This window comes from Mustela putorius, unplaced genomic scaffold (assembly GCF_011764305.1).
Source record: "Mustela putorius furo isolate JIRA1106 unplaced genomic scaffold, ASM1176430v1.1 tig00000275_pilon_pilon_pilon, whole genome shotgun sequence".
NCBI lineage: Eukaryota > Metazoa > Chordata > Mammalia > Carnivora > Mustelidae > Mustela > Mustela putorius.
Window position 1 is genome coordinate 32,389,746 of NW_025421341.1, and position 21,703 is coordinate 32,411,448.

General features: G+C 42.5%; 2 protein-coding genes across 31 annotated transcripts in view; one reads left to right on the plus strand and one right to left on the minus strand.

The window, feature by feature from the left end:
• The window catches only part of SP110 (SP110 nuclear body protein), a 34,394-nt gene extending 26,538 nt beyond the window's left edge, over positions 1–7,856 (minus strand). For 3 of the 9 annotated variants that reach the window (XR_001176545.2, XM_013046314.2, XM_013046315.2), the window contains exons 1-5: positions 7,705–7,854; positions 4,788–4,935; positions 3,019–3,187; positions 730–984; positions 322–366 (exon numbers count right to left, since the gene is read on the minus strand). Coding sequence is in view for 8 of the 9 variants with exons in the window: in XM_013046314.2 (XP_012901768.2) it covers positions 322–366; positions 730–984; positions 3,019–3,187; positions 4,788–4,934 (616 nt within the window). In the remaining variant the exon portion in view is untranslated. Of the gene's footprint in view, positions 1–321; positions 367–729; positions 985–3,018; positions 3,188–4,787; positions 4,936–7,704 lie in introns of all 9 variants that reach the window. The other 6 variants (XM_045078880.1, XM_013046313.2, XM_013046311.2 and 3 more) reach the window with 4 other exon arrangements.
• The window catches only part of SP140 (SP140 nuclear body protein), a 79,600-nt gene continuing 65,744 nt past the window's right edge, over positions 7,848–21,703 (plus strand). For 13 of the 22 annotated variants that reach the window (XM_045078851.1, XM_045078867.1, XM_045078866.1 and 10 more), the window contains exons 1-4: positions 7,848–7,947; positions 9,830–9,957; positions 12,314–12,477; positions 17,395–17,775. In XM_045078851.1, coding sequence (XP_044934786.1) covers positions 17,687–17,775 — 89 coding nt within the window. In that variant the 5' untranslated portion in view covers positions 7,848–7,947; positions 9,830–9,957; positions 12,314–12,477; positions 17,395–17,686. Of the gene's footprint in view, positions 7,953–9,595; positions 9,692–9,829; positions 9,958–12,313; positions 12,478–13,089; positions 13,207–17,394; positions 17,776–21,703 lie in introns of those variants that run through there. The other 9 variants (XM_045078853.1, XM_045078857.1, XM_045078855.1 and 6 more) reach the window with 9 other exon arrangements.

A 21,703-nucleotide genomic window follows, 5' to 3' on the forward strand; every position in this document is an offset into this window, starting at 1 on the left:
ATAAAAATGAATATGACTGGAAGGACCATGTAACCAGAAAGTGAGAAACTTAGTGAGGGTCACAGAGAGGGGTATTGTACAAGTTATGTGTCAGTTCAGACCACTGTTATTAGGTGGACATCATGGCATCAAACTGGTTGTGGAGGTATCCCTGACAAGTAGTCCTGTGCTGAGCTGGGACATCGGTCCTCCTGTTTCTTTTTCTTTGTCTCACCCAGTTCTTTTTCTCTGGGCTTCTGCTACATGCCTCTGGGGTAGCAGGTGCATGTTTGCCCTCATATCCACTCTGAACTAAACTAAGTCAGCCCCAAGCAATATTACCTTGAACAGTGTTGGGGGGAGAGCCAAATGTCTCCTGTGGGTCTTCTTCATCATTTATTTTGGATGTTAAGTTGTCGTCGGGCATTGAAGAGAGGAAGAAAAATCATTACAGGGTACAGGGACAGCATATCAGGGAGGAAAGCAAATGGTAAAACAACCAGGACAGAAGCATCAATGCCCCAGGGCAGAGAGTTGGGTTATTCCAGGGGTGGGAAGCAGGTGTTTAGGCTCTAGGCTTTCCCCAGGCCCCTAACAGTGCTCATAGTCCTTCTTGGAGAAGGCTGTGTGTGGTAGGTGGGCACATGGGATGGACAAGATAACCAAAAGGTGGGACCCTGGGCTTCTAGACCCGACCACAGGTACCCTAGGCCACGGAGGCACAGGTGTCAGACAAAGTCTTTTCCTCACCTTGAATGATCCTTCCTTCCTGGATGGCTCTGGGGAGAGCCACAGCAGGGTCAGAAGGGCTGGATGGTTCGTCCACGATCTCAGCTCTATGCTGTGCTGATGAACTGGGTTCAGTGACACTGGGCGAAGGGGGCTGGTGGCTCTGGGGTGGGGGCAGGGGCAGCAGCGTCTTGAGGGAGCATCCTTCTGCTGGGTTGGCTGGAGCTTCGAGGGGGGTCAGCACAGCTCTGTTGCATCCTCCATAGGCAATGACAACTGGGATCGGTGAAGGAACACACATCAACGCCCTGGCTACTCAGAATTATTAGGGAATTTCTTTGTACAGGACTTCCAAAGAGTTGGGGGCATGGGGTGATTCATCCTCCCTCAGGTGCATAGAACCCATTCACGACCAGCATCTTCTGTTTGTGGCCCCTTTCTATTTATGTGTTTGATTTGGGCATTAGACCTCTGGTCTAATACCAAAGTCATTTCCCACATAAAGCTGAGTTTCACTTTGAACTCAGAGATTTAATTTTCTTCAGCTTTTCTTTAATTTTGGTTTCAGAATTTAGATAATTTTGTATACTATTATAATTTTAATACATGTCCCTGTTTTAATAAACACATCATACCTCCCTGTAGCAAATAAGATAAAATGTAAATTCCTTCACATGGTGCATCCTTTCTACTCTGGTTTATGCTCATTTCTGCAGAACAAGTCTCATGATCCCTGCCTCACACCCTATGTGGGCCACACCAACTTTCTACCCCATCCTAAATACTCTAGGCCCTTGGCTTTCTGTATGTGATTCCTTCAATTGCCAGGTTTCTCTTATGATTCTTCTCCATCATTTATTTCAGGAGTTAAGTTGTCTCAACCAGTGAAAAGAAAAAATAATTAAGGTGGGATTTTGGAGAGGGGCCTAGAACAAAAGCTTAGAGTTGCAGATCCAGAAAGATGCGTGAGCTTGGCTAGGTTGGGGGGAGCACTGCGGGGTGTGGTGCCTCTGGCTTTCAGACTGACTCAGCATGGCTTCTGAGAACTCAGTCCTCCTCATGCCATCCCGATGATGCCAGGAGCATGGACTCAAGTGCACCTGGGTTAACACGGAAGGGCACTTTTCTCATTTGCTACCCCTTTAGCTCAAGGAGTCATTTCTTCTTTGGGAGAGGAACCTCTTGCTGTTAATAGTGGTGAACCCACTAATAAAATGTTACAATGCAGGGTGACCTGCTGGTCCTCTTCCTGTTCTCAGCTAAGTGAACCATGCACTTTAGGCCTTAAGCCTAAAGTGATCATGTCACCTCTTCCTCTTGCCCTGGCCTCCTCCTTCCCATCCCTGTCCTTGCTCTTTCTCCTGGTCTTTATCTATCCAGCTTGTTCTTGTTCCCAGTGTGCATCACGTTCTGCTTCCTTCTTCTACCCTTTCTCTGTCTTCAGCTCCCTCTCCTCTCCTCCAGGAGCACACCTGTCCTTATTTAAAAGGGGGATTGATGGGCGCCTGGGTGGCTCAGTGGGTTAAGCCGCTGCCTTCAGCTCAGGTCATGATCTCAGGGTCCTGGGATCGAGCCCCGAATCGGGCTCTCTGCTCAGCAGGGAGCCTGCTTCCTCCTCTCTCTCTGCCTTCCTCTCTGCCTACTTGTGATCTCTCTCTGTTGAATAAATAAATAAAATCTTAAAAAAAAAAAAAAAAGAAGGGGGATTGAAACCTCAGGCCCTGGTGCTAGGAACCCCCAGTGGGACAGCTGGCTCTGCTCTTAGCAGACAAGTAACTTTGGGAAACTTATTCTGAGCTTTAATTTCTTCAAATGTCAGATGGGAATAATAATGGCTTCTTCATATGTCAGATGGCGATAATAATGGGATAATAATAAAGATGATATGAGGCAATCAAATAGAGGGCTTAGGACAATGCCTGGTACAGAGTAAGTACTGAGAAAAGAAGATAATTACTGTCCATTACTATTCATTTCTCTTCCCCTCTGGCTCTCCGCATCCTTTTGCCAGACTAAGTCTCTGGAACTGCATTTCCCTAGAGACTCCCCAGTGGGGTAAACTGGACAACTTTCCCCCTACATTATAGAACAGGTAAGACAGAAATGTGTCTTCTAGAAATTCATCTTAGAGAGCTGGGGCCAGAGGCTGCTCTTTCTGGCACACCCGTGACAGAGTACGCTCCCTATCTCTCCAGAGAACCCAGCACTGTAAGTGCATAATTCCAGGGGGCTGAAAGCCAACCCAAGATTTGACCATAGCAGCTTCTGGCATGCTTTTATAGCCCAAAAGATATTCAACAAGCCTCGTACCGCTTCTGAAGCCCTTGAGAATAGTTGTCAGATTGGGATATTCACTCAGGTTAATTCGGCTGAACAACGTCTCCAGAATCGACGGACTGAAGGTCTTTTCCAGGTGGGTGAGGATGTTGTACACTACTCTGGGTACGGGGACCTGATTTCTACAGGCTTCCAAGGATTCCTTAAAAAATGGAGTTGAGGATTATTATAAATGATTATAAAACGGAATGGAAGCTCATTACACATTTATGGTTTTCTGAGTTGTAAGAATGGTATTCTGTTCCGTTAAGAAGGAATTCAGCACAAATGCATGGTTCAACTCTAACATAGAAAAGTTACACAGTTCCACATGTTTACTTTTAGAACTTCACATACATTTGGATTGTTAGTCATAGGAATAAATAAGTGTTAAAGTAAGCTTGCTTTGTGAACCTTATTTTAGGTACATTTGAAGGAAGAGAGAAATAGGGAAGGAAAAGGGGGAGTCGAGGCTGCCACTGTGTCATTAATTCTCCACGGCTCTGGGCAGAACTCTGTAGCAATGGATCAAGGAGTTGGTCACAAGGGGGCAATTCTGCAATTGCTTGTTAGCCTCTGCTCCCTCTCTTGGACTTGGGATAGCCTGACTGGGTTCTAGCCACAGGGAAGTCATCCAGAGAACTCCTCTTCAGGAGAAGCTGGCTAAAGGGAGGAATATGGAAGGAAAATTAACAACATAACACTGAATACCTACTAGACTAGTCTTGGGTAGAAAGCAATGGATAAGATAAACATGGTGCTACCCATGCTGAGCGAGGGACACTGTCACGTGGAGAAGATAGGCATTAAATAATAAACAAATTAAAGAAATGCCCAGTTTCTATTGAGAAAATTGTTATGAAAAGAAAGCATAGGTTTCTTGGAGAAATCAATTGGATGAGTGGGTTGAGGAAGCCTCTTTGAGTAGTGACATCTGGGCTGTGATGTGAAGAAGGGTTGGAACCAACCAGGTCGAGACTGGGAGAAGATCGTTCAACCACTGATGCACTTCCCTGGGCCTGGTCCTCAGGAAGTGCATTAAGAAAATCCCCAAATTATAAAAGAATGCCCTTTTTGTCTGCATAGTCGTATCTTCCAATGCCTGTCTTGCTTCATATCTGAGTGGATTGTGCTCAACAAGCTCTTAGGAACTGGGAGGGTGCCCTTTGTGGGTTGAATGGTGTCGCTCCTCCAAAAAGACATGTCTGCCCGAACCCTATAAATGTGACCTTATTTGCAAAAAGGGTCTTTGCAGATGTAATTAAATTAGGATCTTGAGATGAGATTACCCTGGACTAGAGTGGGCTCTAAATCACAATGACCAGTGTCCTTATAAAAGGAGAGAAGGAGAAAAGACAAGGATAGGAAAAGGTCAGAGCCTGATGTGGAGATTGAAACCACGATTGTAGGTGATTTTTCTATAGGCCCAGGAACACAAAGGTTGCTGGTACCACTAGAAGGCAGGAGAGTTAGGGAACGGATGCTCCCTCAGAGCCTCGAGAAGGAACCAACCCTGCCAACACCTTGATTTTGTACTTCTGGTTTCCAAAACTGTGAGACAATACATTTCTCTTGTTTCGAGTAACCTTGGTCGAGGTCATTTGTATGGAAGGCCCTGAGACTCCATATTTCCTTGACAATGAGCCTTTTGGAATAGGTCTTTTGAGTTCCAGAAGCCCTAGGAGTTTGGGGTTTGTAACTTCAGTGATGGGGACTCCTTGGTGAGGCTGGGCTGACATGGGAAAGTAGGCAGCATGACTCACCCTGTACATTGTCTCCGTGATGAAGGATTTGTCTCGGAAGCTTTCGAGGAAGGGAAATGGCTTGTATATGGCATAAGCAGTTTCCAGCTTCTGGTATATGAAGTGCTGGAGAAGAGCCTCTTCTAAGGCCCTGGTCATGGTGAGCATCCTATGAAAGAGGCATGAGAAGAGAAGAAAGACTCTGGGAATTCGGGGAGCTGCTCTCTGCGCTCAGTAGCCATCTTCAGACGAGCATCCTGGTCCCAAAGGCAGCCCTGAGCAGTCTGCAAAGCAAAATGCCTGCCTCAAAGGCTCATGGGCATAGGAGGCAATAACAACACCCGAAGACCATGGAGATGGAAAGCGACCAAGAATATGATGCCGAAATCCCAAAGGGGCTGCTGATAAACATAAAACAGATTTCAAATAGCCAATATCTATTGAGTACTTCCTATGTGCCAAACTTTGTTCTAGCTTATTAAACTTTGCACTAGCTTATTCGAGCCTCACAAAACCCTTGCAAGATGGTTACTGTGATTGTAGCCATTATATTGTGAAGGACACTGAGACATAGAGGTGTTTACTATCTTGCCCTAAGTCATATGACTTGGAAGTAGTAGAAAGTAAACAGATTCCGACTTTTTGCTTCTAGGTTTATGGTCACAAGTTCTATCGTCCATGGCTACACTGAAAGGAGTTAAGATTGCCTGAGCAGTCACTTAAGGCAGACACTAACAAAGCCCATGAAGAGGGACCACCCGGTAATGAGTAGAAAGACGAAAACCTGATAATATGTAGAAACTTTACTAACCCACCTATAATCTTTGACACAGAAGCAAGACAAACATAAACAGATGTGAAAGATGTGAAAGACATGATTAGTAAAGGCAATGTAACTGATTTATTATATGTATCAATTTCATATCTCAGAACAGACATGGCCCTTTCCCATGCTCATGTGACATTTATAAAAATTAGCTATGATAGGCCAGGAGAAAATGTTCATGTTATAATAGGTAGCAAACTTACAGATGACATTCCTGACAAATTGTCAAGAAAAGAGTACTAACAAAAAAATTCAACCACCCAGAGATTTTATTTTACAACAAAACAGAGATTCCAACTTTCCAACTTCATTTTGTGTATGATTGAAAGTTAAACTGTAAGTAATGACTGTTCCAGGGCTAATACCAGTGGAAGACAGAGCATCCCTGCTCTCTCTACTCATTCCCACTTCCTGTAAGTTTGACAGGAAAAAAGAAACATATTGTAAAAATAGGATAATCCATAACAGTCCTGAGAAAGAAAGGACACCATGGGAGATCTATAATTGTGAATAAATCCTGGAAGACTGAGAACAGGTAGAAGGGAGATCTAGAATCCCTGATACAGACAGAATCCATCCAATGGGGAAGGATACTTCAAAGATCAGCACAGAGTAAGAGAAAGCCAGAATGAACAGGTGGTAAGAAGAGGAAGTGGCTCTGGGGTTACATTTAGGATGATTAATTATACTACAGCATTCAGAACATAATATCCACTAGATTCCTTTTTCTTCGTCTGTTATGATTCTCAAGAATGGAAGCAAGGCACAGAGAGGTTAAGTAACTAGCCTAAGGTTGGTAAAGCAGAGCTTGTCTGACTAAAGCCACATTTTTAAAAAACATATGTATATATTTTTAAATATTGTATTTATTTGACGCAGACAGAGATCATAAGTAGGTAGAGAGATAGGCAGAGAGAGAGAGGGGGAAGCAGGCTCCCCGCTGAGCAGAGAGCCCAATGTGGAGGCTCAGTCCCAGGAATCTGAGATCATGACCTGAGCCGAAGGCAGAGGCTTAACCTACTGAGCCATCCAGGCAACCCTAAGCCCCATTTTTTACTAGTGCATGATACTGGGTCTTGTATGCAAGTGTTCAGATTTTTATCATGTAAAGCAGTCTTAAAAACGAATAAGCAATAGATAAACATCCACATAGAAAAAAAGCAAAAGGCATAAACAGGCAATTAAGTCAAGTGTGCAATAAATACATAAAAACATGGCAATTCACTAGTAGTTGGGACAGTACAAAAGAAGACAACGTAAAAATTTTTTATAAAGATTTTATTTATTTGTCAGAGAGAGAGAGAGAGAGAGAGCACACAAGCAGGGGGAGCAGTAGGCAAAGCAGGCAGAGGGAGAAGCAGGCTCCCTGCTGAGCAAGGATCCCAATGCCAGACTTGATTCCAGGACCCCAGGATCATGACCTGAGCAGAAAGCAGATGCTTAACCACTGAAACACCCAGGCATCCTGAAAACTAAATGTTTGCCTATTAAATTTTTCCATATAAAGAATAAAAGCAATAATCACAAATGCTCCTGGTGAAAATGTAAACAGGTCCAAATGTTCTGGAGGCTAATTTAGCCATCAGGGTCAGATGCTCTAAAGCATGTATTCTGTTGAGTTCCAAATTCCATTTCCAGGAATTTATTTCAAGGAACCAATCTTAAATGTGCTTAAGAAAAATATATAAAAAGTTCATGAAACACTAGAGAGGAAATTAAATGTTTTCTCTTTATTGTCTCTTTCCCAGCAACTACCTCTAGTCACTTGCACGATGGATAATAAGTAAGTTGCCCATTTGGGGCAGAGTGCAAATCACAGAGCACGAAGAGGAGATTAGAGAGCAAATCTTGGTTCCATCCACAACAACAGGCTAGAATTTAGGAAAAAAAGTGTTTTATATCTGCTCCCCCATTACTCCCACGTCTGTCCCCCTTTTTCAGAGTCTCTGGTTAAATCCCACTTTGCTCTCTATGTTTGGAAGACAATATTTTACAAAGAGAGAGGCTCACAGTTTGAGTAGTTGGTTCCATCCTGTAGCTGCTGCCGGGAAATCAGCTATCAGAACCCAATTACCAAACATGAAGAATAAAGCAGCCAAGACAAAAACCCACCTGGATGCTGGGTCTGTCACCTGCTCTGTCCCTTTCCCGGTCCAGGGTCTGAGCCAGGAATCACTCCTGGAAGACTTGGAGAACAGCAGGGGAATGCCAGGGGTGAAACAGGAAGTCTGTGCTTTGCCACATGCAGTGAGGGCCAGGCTTCCGGAGAAAAGAAAAGTGAAAGTATTTGGAGCAGATCGTGCAGGAAGCTGAAGACAGTGCTTGCTGCCTCCCTCCATCTCCGTCCAGACACTTGTGAGGTTCTCGGGGGCATTTGGGGGAGGTGGGGAGTGCTGCCATTTGGATCAGCCTGGGGAGGGCTGGGCAGGGGGGAGGAGGCATTAGAGTCCAGCCCCAGGGGCCATGGGAGGGAGGGAGCTGGGAATCTACCATCTGTATGCTTCCCTACCCACTTTCTATTTGTTCTCCTTCTGTAATTTTGGGGGGATGAAAATGTTTCCAAACTGAAGTATGGTGATGGTTATACAACTGAATAAATTTACTAGAAACCATCAAACTTCAAAAAACAAACAGAAACCAAAGGGGAGGGGAGGTAACTCAGAAATGCCCATAATTTGTCAGAATAAAATTATTGTCTGAGAAAGTTGAGATAAAAGGGAACCTGAATATAATCTGAAATCATGGGACGCCTGGGTGGCTCAGTGGGTTAAAGCCTCTGCTTTTGGTTCGGGTCATGATCTCAGGGTCCTGGGATTGAGCCCCTCATCGGACTTTCTGCTTGCCAGGGAGCCTGCTTCCCCATCTCTCTCTCTATCTGCCTCTCTGCCTACTTGTGATCTCTGTCTGTCAAATAAATAAATAAAAATCTTTAAAAAAAAAATAATCTGAAATCATGTAAAGGTAGGGAGACTTCTGGGCAGGAAAGTGACCAGGGGCCAGGCAGACATTTGGGAGCAGGGGATGTGAGGAAGCCAGGTCTAAGAGCTGGGACCAGGAGAAGACTCCAGACAGCCACTTCAGGGAAGGCAGAATACTCCCTCCAAACACCCTTGAAAGATTCCTTATGTACATTGGGTCTGTGAGAACACAGAAATCTGTTTAACTTTATTTAAATCAATAATTCTCAAATGTGCTCTACCGATGAGCTTCCCTTACTTACCAGGACCCCCATGCTCCTCACAGGGGGAAAAAAATAGGAGAAATGGTTCTGGGGTCTAAGGAGGCTTGAAACCAGGGCTCACAGGCTCAAGTGAAAGCCCTTCCCTGCTTGTTTTGGAGGCACCAGCAACCCAGGCATATTCTAGAGTAACAGGCCAGGGCTGGCAGGTCAGCACTGACAGAAGCATAGGAGACTCAGGAAGCCCGTGGTAATAGAGGGACCCCCAGGACACAATGTGGTGCTCACGGCTGAGAGGGTCCTGCCGTGCTCGGTAGCATACAGCACTGGGTGGTGCAGGGGTGTGCGTAGTGAGAGGGAATCAGAGCATTTTGTACAATTGTCACAATTCATTTACCTGAAGCCCTCCGCTTACCCTAGAGAACCCCCTCATGGACATTGGACATCCCAGCCTGGAACCAAGAATCCCCTCCTTTAGACCCACCCAGAGATAGATATGGCAAAGGGGGGGGGGGGGAAAGCAGGTGAGGAAACAATGCCAGATCAGACGGAAATGATTAAACTAGAAAAAGATGTGAATAACGATGAAAGATGTTTTTATCTAAGCCATGCATGCTTGAGAATACAGTACTAATGAGAAAAGTTGAGCTGTTTATTTCAATGATACATGCTCTGAGAATTTACTAAAATTATGCATAATTCCTTTTTAGCTCAATTTTACTGAGGCATAAAAATGCATTCATCTTAAGTGTCTGTTTAACTCGATGAGTTTTAACAATGTAATCATAATTACAATTAAAATATAAATCATTTCCTTCATTCCAGGAAGTTCCCTCATACCCTTTGCAAATAGCCTCCTCCCCAACCACAGCATCAGGCAGTCACTGATGTGCTTCCTGTTATTGAGGATTCTCTTTGCAGGTATCAAAGTTTTGCAGAAATGAAAAAATACAGTATGTACATTTTGATATATGGCTTCTTGGGGTCGTCATGATGCTGTTGAGATTGAAGGTCAATATTATTCCTCCGTTGTTGAGGGTCAATATTATTCCTCTTCAGCAGATGTGCTGGCCAACTCTCGTTCATCCTGTCCGATCACCATGATGTCACCAATGTAACTGATCGGTGTGATGTTCTGTGGGATGTCCAGGTGATCCAGATCTCTTCTATTTTATGACAAAGGACAGGTGAGTTAATATAACCCCGAGACAAAACTGTAATGAGTGTGCTTATGTGTCATGCAGGAACTAAAATTCCTCCTGACCCTCCTTTCTAACCAGAATGGAAAGAACACATTGCCAAATCGGTGCCCACATACCATGGATCTGAGGTCCGTGGAATGACCTGGGCTTAGGATCTTACTGCCCAGACTGCTTATCGTTTTATCTCAGTCCTTGGCCATCCTGTAAATTCTGGGAGTTACCCAACATACATCTAAGAAGTTGATTTTCTGCCCGAGTTAGCCAGTGTCAGTTTTGATTACTCATACCCCAAATCTCCAACTGACTAAAAGTTGGTATCAGAATGAATTGTGGGCAACGAATCCTCACAGAAGTATGCTTAGTCTGAGCTTGGTTATCTTACCTGCCTAGACACAAATGGAGTGAACATCCCATTAGTGTTCAAAGATGGGAGTGGTAGATTTGGGCAAGGAGCAAGGTAGCATATTAACTTCTAGCACTGGATTGTGATTAGGACTACACAATTCTAAGTGCCAGATCTTAGCACACTTAATAAGATGGAGAGGAATTTTTCAGTTATAAAGAAAGCATTGACTGGCCTTCAGAGGTTCCCACCTACTTGGCCTAAATCTGGGTGGGGAAACAGAGGCAGGACAGAGGTCAGAATCTTCTTATCTTACGGGTCATAGGGAAGAAAAAAGAAAACAACTCTACCCTGTGGTAGGAACCAGGGACCATCTGATGGTTTTGGTCCAGGATCTGTTATCTCAGGGAGATTGGTTCTCTAGCAAACATAGAGAAAAACAAGATAGAGGGAGATACAAGCTAAAATTCCAGTCTGTTGTTATCTGGGCTAATGCAGGATACTGCAAACTAGGGCTTTCTTATAAACTCGATGGGAGTACCCCTGAGTAATGCCAAAGACCTTGTGTTTCTAAGCAAAAGAAGCTGGTACATTTATGTCATTGTCCAGTTGAGTGATGGCCTGGGTCTGCCTGGTGCTTAAGGGCAAGAAGAGGAGAGAATGGAGACTCCGCAGTGGGTTCTCATAGTCTGTGCCAGGCCTTGTCTGGGCCACTCAGTTCAGTTTCACAGCTCCTTTGACCCACAAAGTGAGAGAGGGAGAGAGAAAGGACGGGCAGCAGGTGGCTGCAGGCGGTCCCATGTGTGTGCAGCACCTGCTAAGCTTGTAGGCTCCACCCACTGGTAAGGATGTCCTCATCAATATTCCAGAATATGCAATCTGTCCCACCCGGATGGATGTTCACTTCTTTGGAGGAAAGAAAGCTGAAGTGTGCAGAAGGGTAGAAGTCTCTGGCCCTCTACACTTGACAAACAGATCTGTGCAAATTTCTAGCACAGTTATAATGAGCCGGAAGAAGCAGAATTCGGCGGAACATACTGTAGAAACATCCTGCTTTGCTTCTGGTCCCCCAGGCCTCACCTGCTTTGGCCCACTGTGCTGATAGAGGCCCTGGACTCTACAGATGCCTTGGCTCCCATTTGCCTGTCTTGGACCCATTGTCCTACCAGGATTTCTAGTCCTCCAATTTTGTTTATTTTATTTGTGCTTTGCTCCTGTTTCTTTATCTTCCATCTTTATGCTGATACAGTGTGGTTTTGTAAGTGGCTTCAAATCCTTTACAGAATGAAAGGCTGGCTATGTGTGAAAAAAATTACATACAAACATGAATGTGATGCCCTTGGTAGCTAGCATCACGTCGTCCTTTAAGGTCTAGGTAATGTCAGTACCAAACCCTTCCCCCATCCCTCGGGAAGCCTGTCACCCCGACTTCAGTGATGAGTTGAAGCTCAGTTTTTCTCATCACCCTGGATGCATCTGTAAAGTGCCCGTGAATTTAAGAAAACAGAATGGCACACCAGGCCTCTCTGCTCAAACTTGGAACTTCCCTCTGGTTGCAGGAGTCGGGAGTTCTCTCGTCTCTGGCTGCTTTCCAGCAATTTGAGGAACATCTTCCCCATCTTATAATGCTGTTCTGGTTCAGGCTGAGTACCATGCCAGGCCAGTCCACCATTTCAGAAAAGATCTGAAATGTCTGGCTTTCCTTCTTTCTTTCTCACGACCACCTGAGCAGAGAGAGGCTGGGGCAAACATGGGGTTCACTTCCTGCCCCCATATACTATGCCCCCTCACCACGAACAACCTGGATCTATTTGCGTGAAATCAACCTTTCTGTTCTCCTTCCTTTGCACAAACAGTGACCTGTCTGCCGTGGAAACCCAGCTGGCCTTGCCCCTCATCCCCACGGCTGAGAACTGCCTTAGAAATTGGGCACAGAGGGGGACGTCGTGTCGGTGCAGTCACATCACACGGTTCAGTGATTTCACTTTTACCCTTCAGGTACCACACTTGAGAGATCAATCAATTGGTAGACATTTTCCTCAGAGCTCCAGGGAGGCACAAAGGGAATAAACGTCTGCTCAAGGTTGATCCTGGGCCAGCTCCATGACCCAGTGGGGCTGGCAGTGGAAGATGGCGAGTGGAGGCAGCCAGCTCAGCCGCAGGTCAGTCCTCACCTCTTGTCCTTGATCCCTATCTCCTGTAAGGTCGGTGTCTACATTGGTTATTTCTGTCTTCCCAGACTCATTCCACAGGTATATGACAGAAAAAGATTCCACATAAATCAATAATGGGCAGATCAGATTTCTTAAATCACAGCAGATTAGCTGCTGGGGAAACTTGGGGCCACCCTGACTCATGTCACCCTTTTATTTTTTTGCAAAAGTCATGCAACTGGACCTACATGGGTGGAACTGATCCTCCTGAGGCCTCGCTGCGGGGTTCCATGACTCCCATGCCCTACAAATCTTCTCATTGCTCCCATGTCTCCTCTCTCCCTACCCCAATCCCCCAAAGACAACTCTGCCCTGAAAAGTTTCTTTTAGAAAAAGTAACATTGAAATTGGATGCCTGTTACCAAACTTCTGGTTTCTGGGTAGCTGGGGGATAGTTCTGCTCAGAGCTCATCTAAGCAGGGCCCCTGAACACCAACAAGTTAGGGGAAGTGAAAGCAGATCCAATACTGACAAAGGCAACCAGGTAAGAAGTAAAACCGAGGTTTTACGCATTTGACTAGGGAAGGGGGGGAATTTGTCTTCTAAAAATACAAGATAAAGACATCAACACATTCTTGTTCGAAATCAAAGTAATGTAGAAGGGTATGGAAACCCCTTTAACCCAACTCCAGTGCTGGCCAGACCCCAGAATGTCACCCACCGTTGCAGAAAAGCCAGGTAGGTCCTCAGCACCCAGCACCCTCCCTCCTGGAAGCCAAGGATGCAGCCCACAGCTGCTCTTCCACCTGGTCCCGAGAGATGGGAGATGAGCACGCTTGAGTCCAGCCACTCCTTGGCCTCCAGGCAGGGAAGGAAGGCACTGAGAGGTGAGGGTGGGGTAACGCTGACCTCATAAAATGAGTTGGGGTGTGATGCCTCTTCTTCTATTTTCTGGAAGAGATTGGAGGGAACTTCTATTATTTTTTTCTTTAAATGTTCCATAGAATTCACTTGTGATACCATCTGGGTCTGGTGCTTTTCTTTTTTGGAGATATTTTTTTTTTTTTAAGATTTTATTTATTTATTTGTTTGTTTGAGAGAGAGAGAGCCCATGTGTGTGTGCGCACACAACCATGAGTGGGGTGGGGTTGGGGAGGAGGGCACAGGGAGAGGGAGAGAGAGAATCACAAGCAGACTTCAAGCTGAACAAGGAGTCTGGTGCTGCCTTGATCCCACACACTGAGATCATGACTTGATCCTAACTTATGAGTCAAGTGCTCAACCAACTAAGCCACCCAGACATCCCTTTTGGAGGTCTGTTAATCGTCGTTCCAATTCTTTTAGTAGATATAGGTTATTCAGGTGATTGTTTCTGCTTGTGTGAACTTTGGTAGTTTTGTATGTTAAGGAATTTGTCTGTTTCATCTTCTACCAAATTCTTCGTTGTAGAGTTTTCCATGGTATTATTTCTCTGCTATCTTTTTTAACATCCATGGGATTAATAGTGATGATCCCTTTTTCATTTCTGATATTAGTAAGGTCTATCTTCCCTCTTTGTTAGCTTTTCTAGAGGTCTATCAGTTTTATTGATTTTCCCCCCAAAATCAGCTTTGACTTCATTGATATTCTCCAATGTTTTCCTCTTTTCAGTTTCATTGATTTCTACTCTAACTTTTATGATTTATTTTTTTCTGCTTGCATTAGGTCTCAGTTTCTCTTTTTCCTTTGGTTTCTACAGGTGGAAGTTTAGATTGTTCATTTAGATCTTTCTTCTTGTCTAATATGTGCATTCAGTGCTGTATAATTTCCTAAGCACTGCTTTTGCTACATCCCTTAAATTTTAATAAGCTGTGTTTTTATTTTCACTTAGCTCAAAATAGTTTATAATTTCTCTTGATATTTCCTCTTTAACCTAGAAGTGTGTTCTTTAATTCCAAGTATTTGCGGGAATTTTCCAGCTATCTGTTACTTCTACTTCTATTTTATTATGCTCCAAGAACATATTTTTAAACGACTTCTATCCTTAAAAATTTTTAGGGTATGTGTTATAGCTCAGAATATGGCATATTTTATGGCATATGTGAGCTTGAGGGGTATGTGTATTTTGTTGTTGTTGAGTGGATTTTCTATAAATGGCAATTAGATCAGGTTGATTGATGGTGCTTTTCAGGTCAACTATATTCCTACAGATTTTCTGCTTGCTTGATCTATTAATTACTAAAATAGGGGCATTGAGGTCTCCAACAGTTGTAGAAGACTCGTCTATTTCTCCTTATAGTTCTATCAATTTTTGGATTATGTACTTTGATGCTACTTTGTTAGTTGCATGCATATGAAGGATTCCTGTGTCTTCCTGGAGAAACTGACCCCTCTATCACTATATAATGCTCATTTTTAGCTCTGACAATTTTCCTTGTTCTGAAGCCTTCTTTGTCTAAAATTAATATAGCTACTATGGCTTTCCTTTGATTAATGCTGGCATGGTATATCTTTCTCCATCCCTTCCCTTTCATCTTATCTATGTCTTTATGTTTAAGGTGGCTTTCTTATGGACAGCATATAGTTGGGTGTTTTTTGTTTTATTTTTTCCACTCTATTGATCTTTGTCTTTTAATTGTTACATTGAGATCATTCACATATAGAGTATTTGTAGAGTACTTGGATTAATAGCTATATGTCAGCAACTGTTCTCTACTCATTATTTTTGTCTTTGTTTCTACTTTTTCTTCTTATCTTTTTCTGCCTTTTCTGGTTTTATTTGAACATTTTATGACTCCATTTTCTCTTCTCTCCTGGTATATGAATTATGTTTCTTTTAAAACATTTTTAGTGCTTTTCCTAGAGGTTGCAATATATATTTACAACTGTCATATCTGTTAGTTATTTATTTACTTATTTATTTTTACTTTGCTTAATATCATTTATTTTCTTCATATCCACGTTTTCAAATTACATTGTCCTGCTTCATGGGAGATGCAGGAATCTTAGAATGTCACCAACTTCTCCTTCCTGTCCTTATCAACATTGCTGTTGTCATTTTGCTTGTCCAAATGCTCTAATCACATAGTTGCTATTATTACTTTGAACAAACAGTATCTCTTAGATGATTTGAGAATAGGAAATCAGTGAGAACTCTATCTATATGATTACATCTATATGATATTTGCCATATTAGGAATTAAAACTGAGCACTTAAATATTTATTTGTTCATTAAAAAAATAATGTACTCATTACCTGCTAATATAAATGACATATTTTATGAAAAATAACTGTTTTCTAAAAGAAAGTAAATTAATAAGAAGATTAGCAATGCTTTATATTTTCACAGATCTCTTTAATAGTTGCCTCAGTAGAAGATAGCTAGATTCTCCTATCAGCTCTGCATTCAATCTTTTGTGATGCCACAGAACATGTATTCCCTGGTAAATTCCACTATACATGTGTGACATGACAAGAGAGAAAAAGGGTTAATAATGTCTTAGTACTATTATGAAAACAGTTTTGACCCTGCTCATACCTAAAAGGGTCTTATATAACCCCAGGGGTCCCCAGACCCTACTTTGAGAATCACTATTTTATTTTTTGTTTTTACTTATTTATTTATTTCCTGAAGAATTATACCAAATATTTATATTTTTTCATTTTTAATTTAATTTTATTTTTTCACGATTTTAAAGTAATTTTTGAGGGGCGCCAGGATGGCTCAGTCAGTTGAGCTTCTGCCTTGGCTCAGGTCCTGATCTCAAGGTCCTAGGATGGAGCCCCGCATTGGGCTCCCTGCTCAGTGGTGAGTCTGTTTCTCCCTCTCTCTTTCTCTCTCTAAAATAAATAAATAAATAAACTCTTTTAAAAATTAAAAAAAAAAAAGATAACCTTTGAGATGTGCTTTTGTTTCCAAATAAAATTTATAGGTTTTAGACATCGCTATTTTAACTGGTTTGGGTGATGCCTTCTACTTCCCTTGTAACAAAACTTTGCTGGTATTGATTTCTTAATTCTCTTTTGTAGTACATCATCAAATAATTTTTCTAGAGAATGTGTCAGTAAGAATGGAGTAGATTATTCTATTGCAACAACGATTCTAAAATTTCAGTGGGTCAATGACCTCTGCTTCAGGGAACCCTCAACTTGGACTCTGACTCTGGCTGATGAGTGGCAGCCATATGAAATGACAGCCACTGTAACAGAGGAGAAGTGAGCATGGCTAATCAGGTGTTAGCTGGGAATTCTGCCAAAGTGATACCTATCAGTTCAAGGAGACAGGAAGATGCAGCTTACCTTTGCCCAGAAGTAAAGAAATGGCATTAAAAATTGTGTGACTGGGACATCCAGGTGGCTCAGTCAGTTAAGTGTCTGCCTTAGGCCTACATCATGATCTCAGGGTCATGGAATCGAGCCCGGTGTTGGGCTCCCTGTTCAGAGGAGAGTCTGCTTCTCCCTCTCGCCCTGCCCCTTCCCTACCCTTGTTCTCTCACTCCAATAAATAAATAAAATCTTAAAGAAAATTGTGTGACCAACATAGATGGTGCAGGAGAGAAATATTTTTTGAGCCTTTGCACAATGATTTGTTTTAATTGAAGTTTGGTTGACACACGATGTTACATTAGTTTTAGGTGTAGGTTATGCTCTGCTCAGCACAGTGTACCTTGCACAAGTATCTTGCCTTCACACATGAATAACTGAACAGAGTATATATTTTTGAGTCATTTCCTTTTACCTCTGAATCTGTAGAATTGAATAATTGTTTTAGGCATTGAGGGTTTCAAGTTTAGTTGGTTAGGTTCCCCTTTTTTTCCCCACTATGTTCTGGGAAATTTTTCTTATTTTATAACCACTTTCACTAACCTTTTTGTCATCTCTTATTTATTTATTTATTTTTTACCAATGTCCCACGTTTATTTACATATGAAATGTGTTTAATACAGTTATGACGGATGTACACCTGACAGCAGCAAGACCTTCTGAGGAACCGAACGTCGACTACAGTTTATCATGCAAATATCTATATATACACAAACGAGTTTCTTTTCTTAAAAAAAGAAAAAAAAAGTACAAAATGTGTTCAGGGGATAAATACAAGATATAAAATGCAAACGAAAACACACACAAAAAAAAACCCAAAACGGAAAGATAGAACTCTCCCAGAGAACTATAAATGGAAGGGACAGGGGAGGAGCCCTGCTGTGTTTCGAGGCCGCAGAACCACTGATATTGAAGATGCTTATTGAAACGACCGAACCGAAGCCGGGTGGCTCAGTGCTTGACCGCCCAGCCCATCAAGCCCCGCTCTGCTGCTGCACTGACAGGTGTCATCTCTTTTTTAATCTTAACAACCATTTCAAATTTCCAGGCCCACTGTGTTCTTATTTTCTGATTTTTCTTCATGTCATCCTGGAAACAATATATGCTCCTATCTGTATGACAATACTTGTTTTTTGGAAACTTTCTTCTGTCCCCAGCACTATTTCTGTGTATGCTGGGGTCATTTTTATTCTTTGCTCATCTTGGTTCTACTCGTTCTTGTGGTAGGTTTGTGCAAACGCTTGTCGCCTGTTGTTTGTTCCTACTTAAGGGCAAGGGGCTGAGGTATTAGTGTGGAACTCCATTAAATGAGATGGACTTGAAAATCTGTGGTTTTGGCTTTGTGAATCTCAAATTCCTGAGGTTGAAGGCTTTTCCCATCCGAGTCATCTCTATTTTTCTTAAGCAGCCTCGAATCTCCTGCATGGATGCGCATGGGGGCGTTCAGTATTTTGCCTTTCAAGCAATCCTGCTGGTTAATGCTTGAGTCTGCCTCCCAGGCCCCACTGCCTCTCAGGGCTGGAGGATATACTGGATGGACTCCTTCCTTGCCTCTGGGGTCTTTGGCCACCAGCTACAGCAGTTAGCACCCAGACCACTTTTGTTTTTTCAGACTTTGATTTCAATTTCTCACCTAACTCCCTTCCCTTAGTTATTGTGCCTTTAATTCCTTTACTTCCATTTTAGGGAACTCTTTAGTCTGAGGGCAAAGCACTTGTCTTGGGTCAACTAGCTTTAACCAGAAGTCATTTTCTTTTTTAAAGGAATTCAGGGAAGGAATGGGTTTCATTCTGTTCTAATGCATATTTATAACGGGAAGTCCCAATGACCCTCTTAATGTGGGATAGAAAAATCATACAAGTGTTTACACCTTTTAGAATTATAGAGAGGTTTATTAAGATACTATCAGCCAGGGGAACCACCTATTAAGAACCAGAATTACAAAGCTTTTTCGGTTTAGAAATTATTTTTCTCAGGCTTGACCATAGTGTTTGGAATCCAGGGGTCTTACAGATCTCCATGTATAGAGAACACTTACATGGACAGGTTTAGATACACAACAATGAGTTATACTTTTTAATATAGACACGTCTCTATATTAGACCAGAGAAAAACATATATTATTGTGACTGTTACTTGAAATCTTATGGGAGGGCATCTCTAACCTAATTTTATGATGTAGAATGCCATTCTTACCCCTGCAGGTACAGATGGGTGTGAGAGAGCTACCTCTTGTACATTTTCCTTGAGATTTCTTCCATTTGTTGTTCACTAGGAAGATTTGCTGTACAATTGTTGTAAATACTCAACACACATCTTACTCAAGTTTCCCCAAATCCTGTAAATGGATATTATCACTACTTCTGTGTCACATCAGGCAACTGAAACTCAGAAAGCTGGCCAAGGTTAGAGCAAGTAGGAAGCACAGCCAGGATTTGTCCTCAAGTGATCTGCATCCAGGGTCTGTACTTGTCTTTGTGCAGGCTCACTGTGGAATGGGCAAATTGAACAGGCTTTTGCAAAACTTCATATTACCATACTTGTTTATGATACCACACAGTAGGGTCAAAGAACAATCTGGAATAACCAAGAATGATCTCGCTCTGTCTAATAGAGGCAAACAGATTAAGGAACATGTTAGATAGGAGAATGTGAGGAAAAGTTCTTATAGGTGATAACCAAGGTGTTCTTGAAAAAAGTAGGATTTTTCTAGGCAGAGAATATTCAGTTTAATATTCTGCTTACAGAATACTGTGTAGCAGAATAGCATTCATTGCATGGTTTCATTTAAGTCTGTGATTTAAAAAAAAAAAGATTTTATTTATTTATTTGACAGAGGGAGACACAGTGAGAGAGGGAACAGAAGCAGGGGGAGTGGGAGACAGAGAAGCAGGCTTTCTGCTGAGCAGGGAGCCTGATGTGAGGTTTGATCCCAGGACCCGGGATCATGACTTGAGCTGAAGGCAGACGCTTAACGACTCAGCCACCCAGGCGCCCCTAAGTCTGTGATTTTGAGAGAGAGAGAATATGAGTGGAGGGAGGAGCAGAAGGAGAGGGACAAGTTGACTCCACACTAGGCCTGGAGCTTGACTTGGGGCTCGACCTCACCACCCGAAGATCATGACCTGAATTGAAATCAAGAGTTGGCCGCTTAACCTACTGAGCCACCCAGGTGCCCCAACTGTCAGTGATTTTAGTTATATTATACAATGTAATCTCAAGAAACATACCAGACAGAACAGGATTAAGGGAAAGAATGCTGAGGCACAGTTTGAGATGCCTTGATGGCAGATCATGTGCGCTACATGTGTTTTTTTTTTAAATTTTTTAATAAACATATAATGTATTATTAGCCCCAGGGGTACAGGTCTGTGAATCACCAGGTTTACATACTTCACAGCGCTCACCATAGCATATACCCTCCCTAATGTCCATAACCCCAACACCCTTTCCCTCCCCTCCTCTCCCCACCACCGCCATTCTCAGTTTGTTTTGTGACATTAAGAGTCTCTTATGGTTTGTCTCCCTCCTGACCCCATATTGTTTCATTTATTCTTTTCCTACCCCCCAAACCTCCCATGTTGCATCTCCACTTCCTCATATCAGGGAGATCATATGATAGTCGTCTTTCTTCTATTGACTTATTTCGCTAAGCATAATACCCTCTAGTTCCATCCATGTCCTCGCAAATGGCAAGATTTCATTTCTTTTGATGGCTGCATAGTATTCCATTGTGTTTATATACCACATCTTCTTTATCCATTCGTCTGTTGATGGACATCTAGGTTCTTTCCATAGTTTGGCTATTGTGGACATTGCTGCTATAAACATTCGGGTGCACACGCCCCTTCGGATCACTATGTTTGTATCTTTAGCGTAAATACCCAGTAGTGCAATTGCTGGGTCATAGGGTAGCTCCATTTTCAACATTTTGAGGAACCTCCAAGCTGTTTTCCAGAGTGGTGGCACCAGCTTGCATTCCCACCAACAGGATAGGAGGGTTCCCCTTTCTCTGCATCTTCGTCAGCATCTGTCATTTCCTGACTTGTTATTTTAGCCATTCTGACTGGTGTGAGGTGGTATCTCATTGTGGTTTTGATTTGTATTTCCCTGATGCTGAGTGATGTGGAGCACTTTTTCATGTGTCTGTTCACCATCTGGATGTCTTCTTTATAGAAATGTCTGTTCATATCTTCTGTCCATTTCTTGATTGGATTATTTGTTCTTTGGGTGTTGAGTTTGCTAAGTTCTTTCTAGATTTTGGACACTAGCCCTTTATCTGATATGTCATTTGCAAATATCTTCTCCCATTCTGTCAGTTGTCTTTTGGTTTTGTTAACTGTTTCCTTTGTTATGCAAAAGCTTTTGATCTTGATGAAATCCCAATAGTTCATTTTTGCCCTTGCTTCCCTTGCCTTTGGCGATGTTCCTAGGAAGATGTTGCTGCGGCTGAGGTCGAAGAGGTTGCTGCCTGTGTTCTCCTCAAGGATTTTGATGGATTCCTTTCGCACATTGAGTTCCTTCATCCATTTTGAGTCTATTTTCGTGTGTGGTGTGAGGGAATGGTCCAATTTCATTTTTCTGCATGTGGCCGTCCAATTTTCCCAACACCATTTATTGAAGAGGCTTTTTTCCATTGGACATTCTTTCCTACTTTGTTGAAGATGAGTTGACCATAGAGTTGAGGGTCTATTTCTGGACTCTCTATTCTGTGCCATTGATCTATGTGTCTGTTTTTGTGCCAGTACCATGCTGTCTTGATGATGACAGCTTTGTAATAGAGCTTGAAGTCCGGAATTGTGATGCCACCAACTTTGGCTTTCTTTTTCAATATTCCTTTAACTGAGGTCTTTTCTGGTTCCATATAAATTTTAGGATTATTTGTTCCATTTCTTTGAAAAAATGGGTGGGATTTTGATAGGGATTGCATTA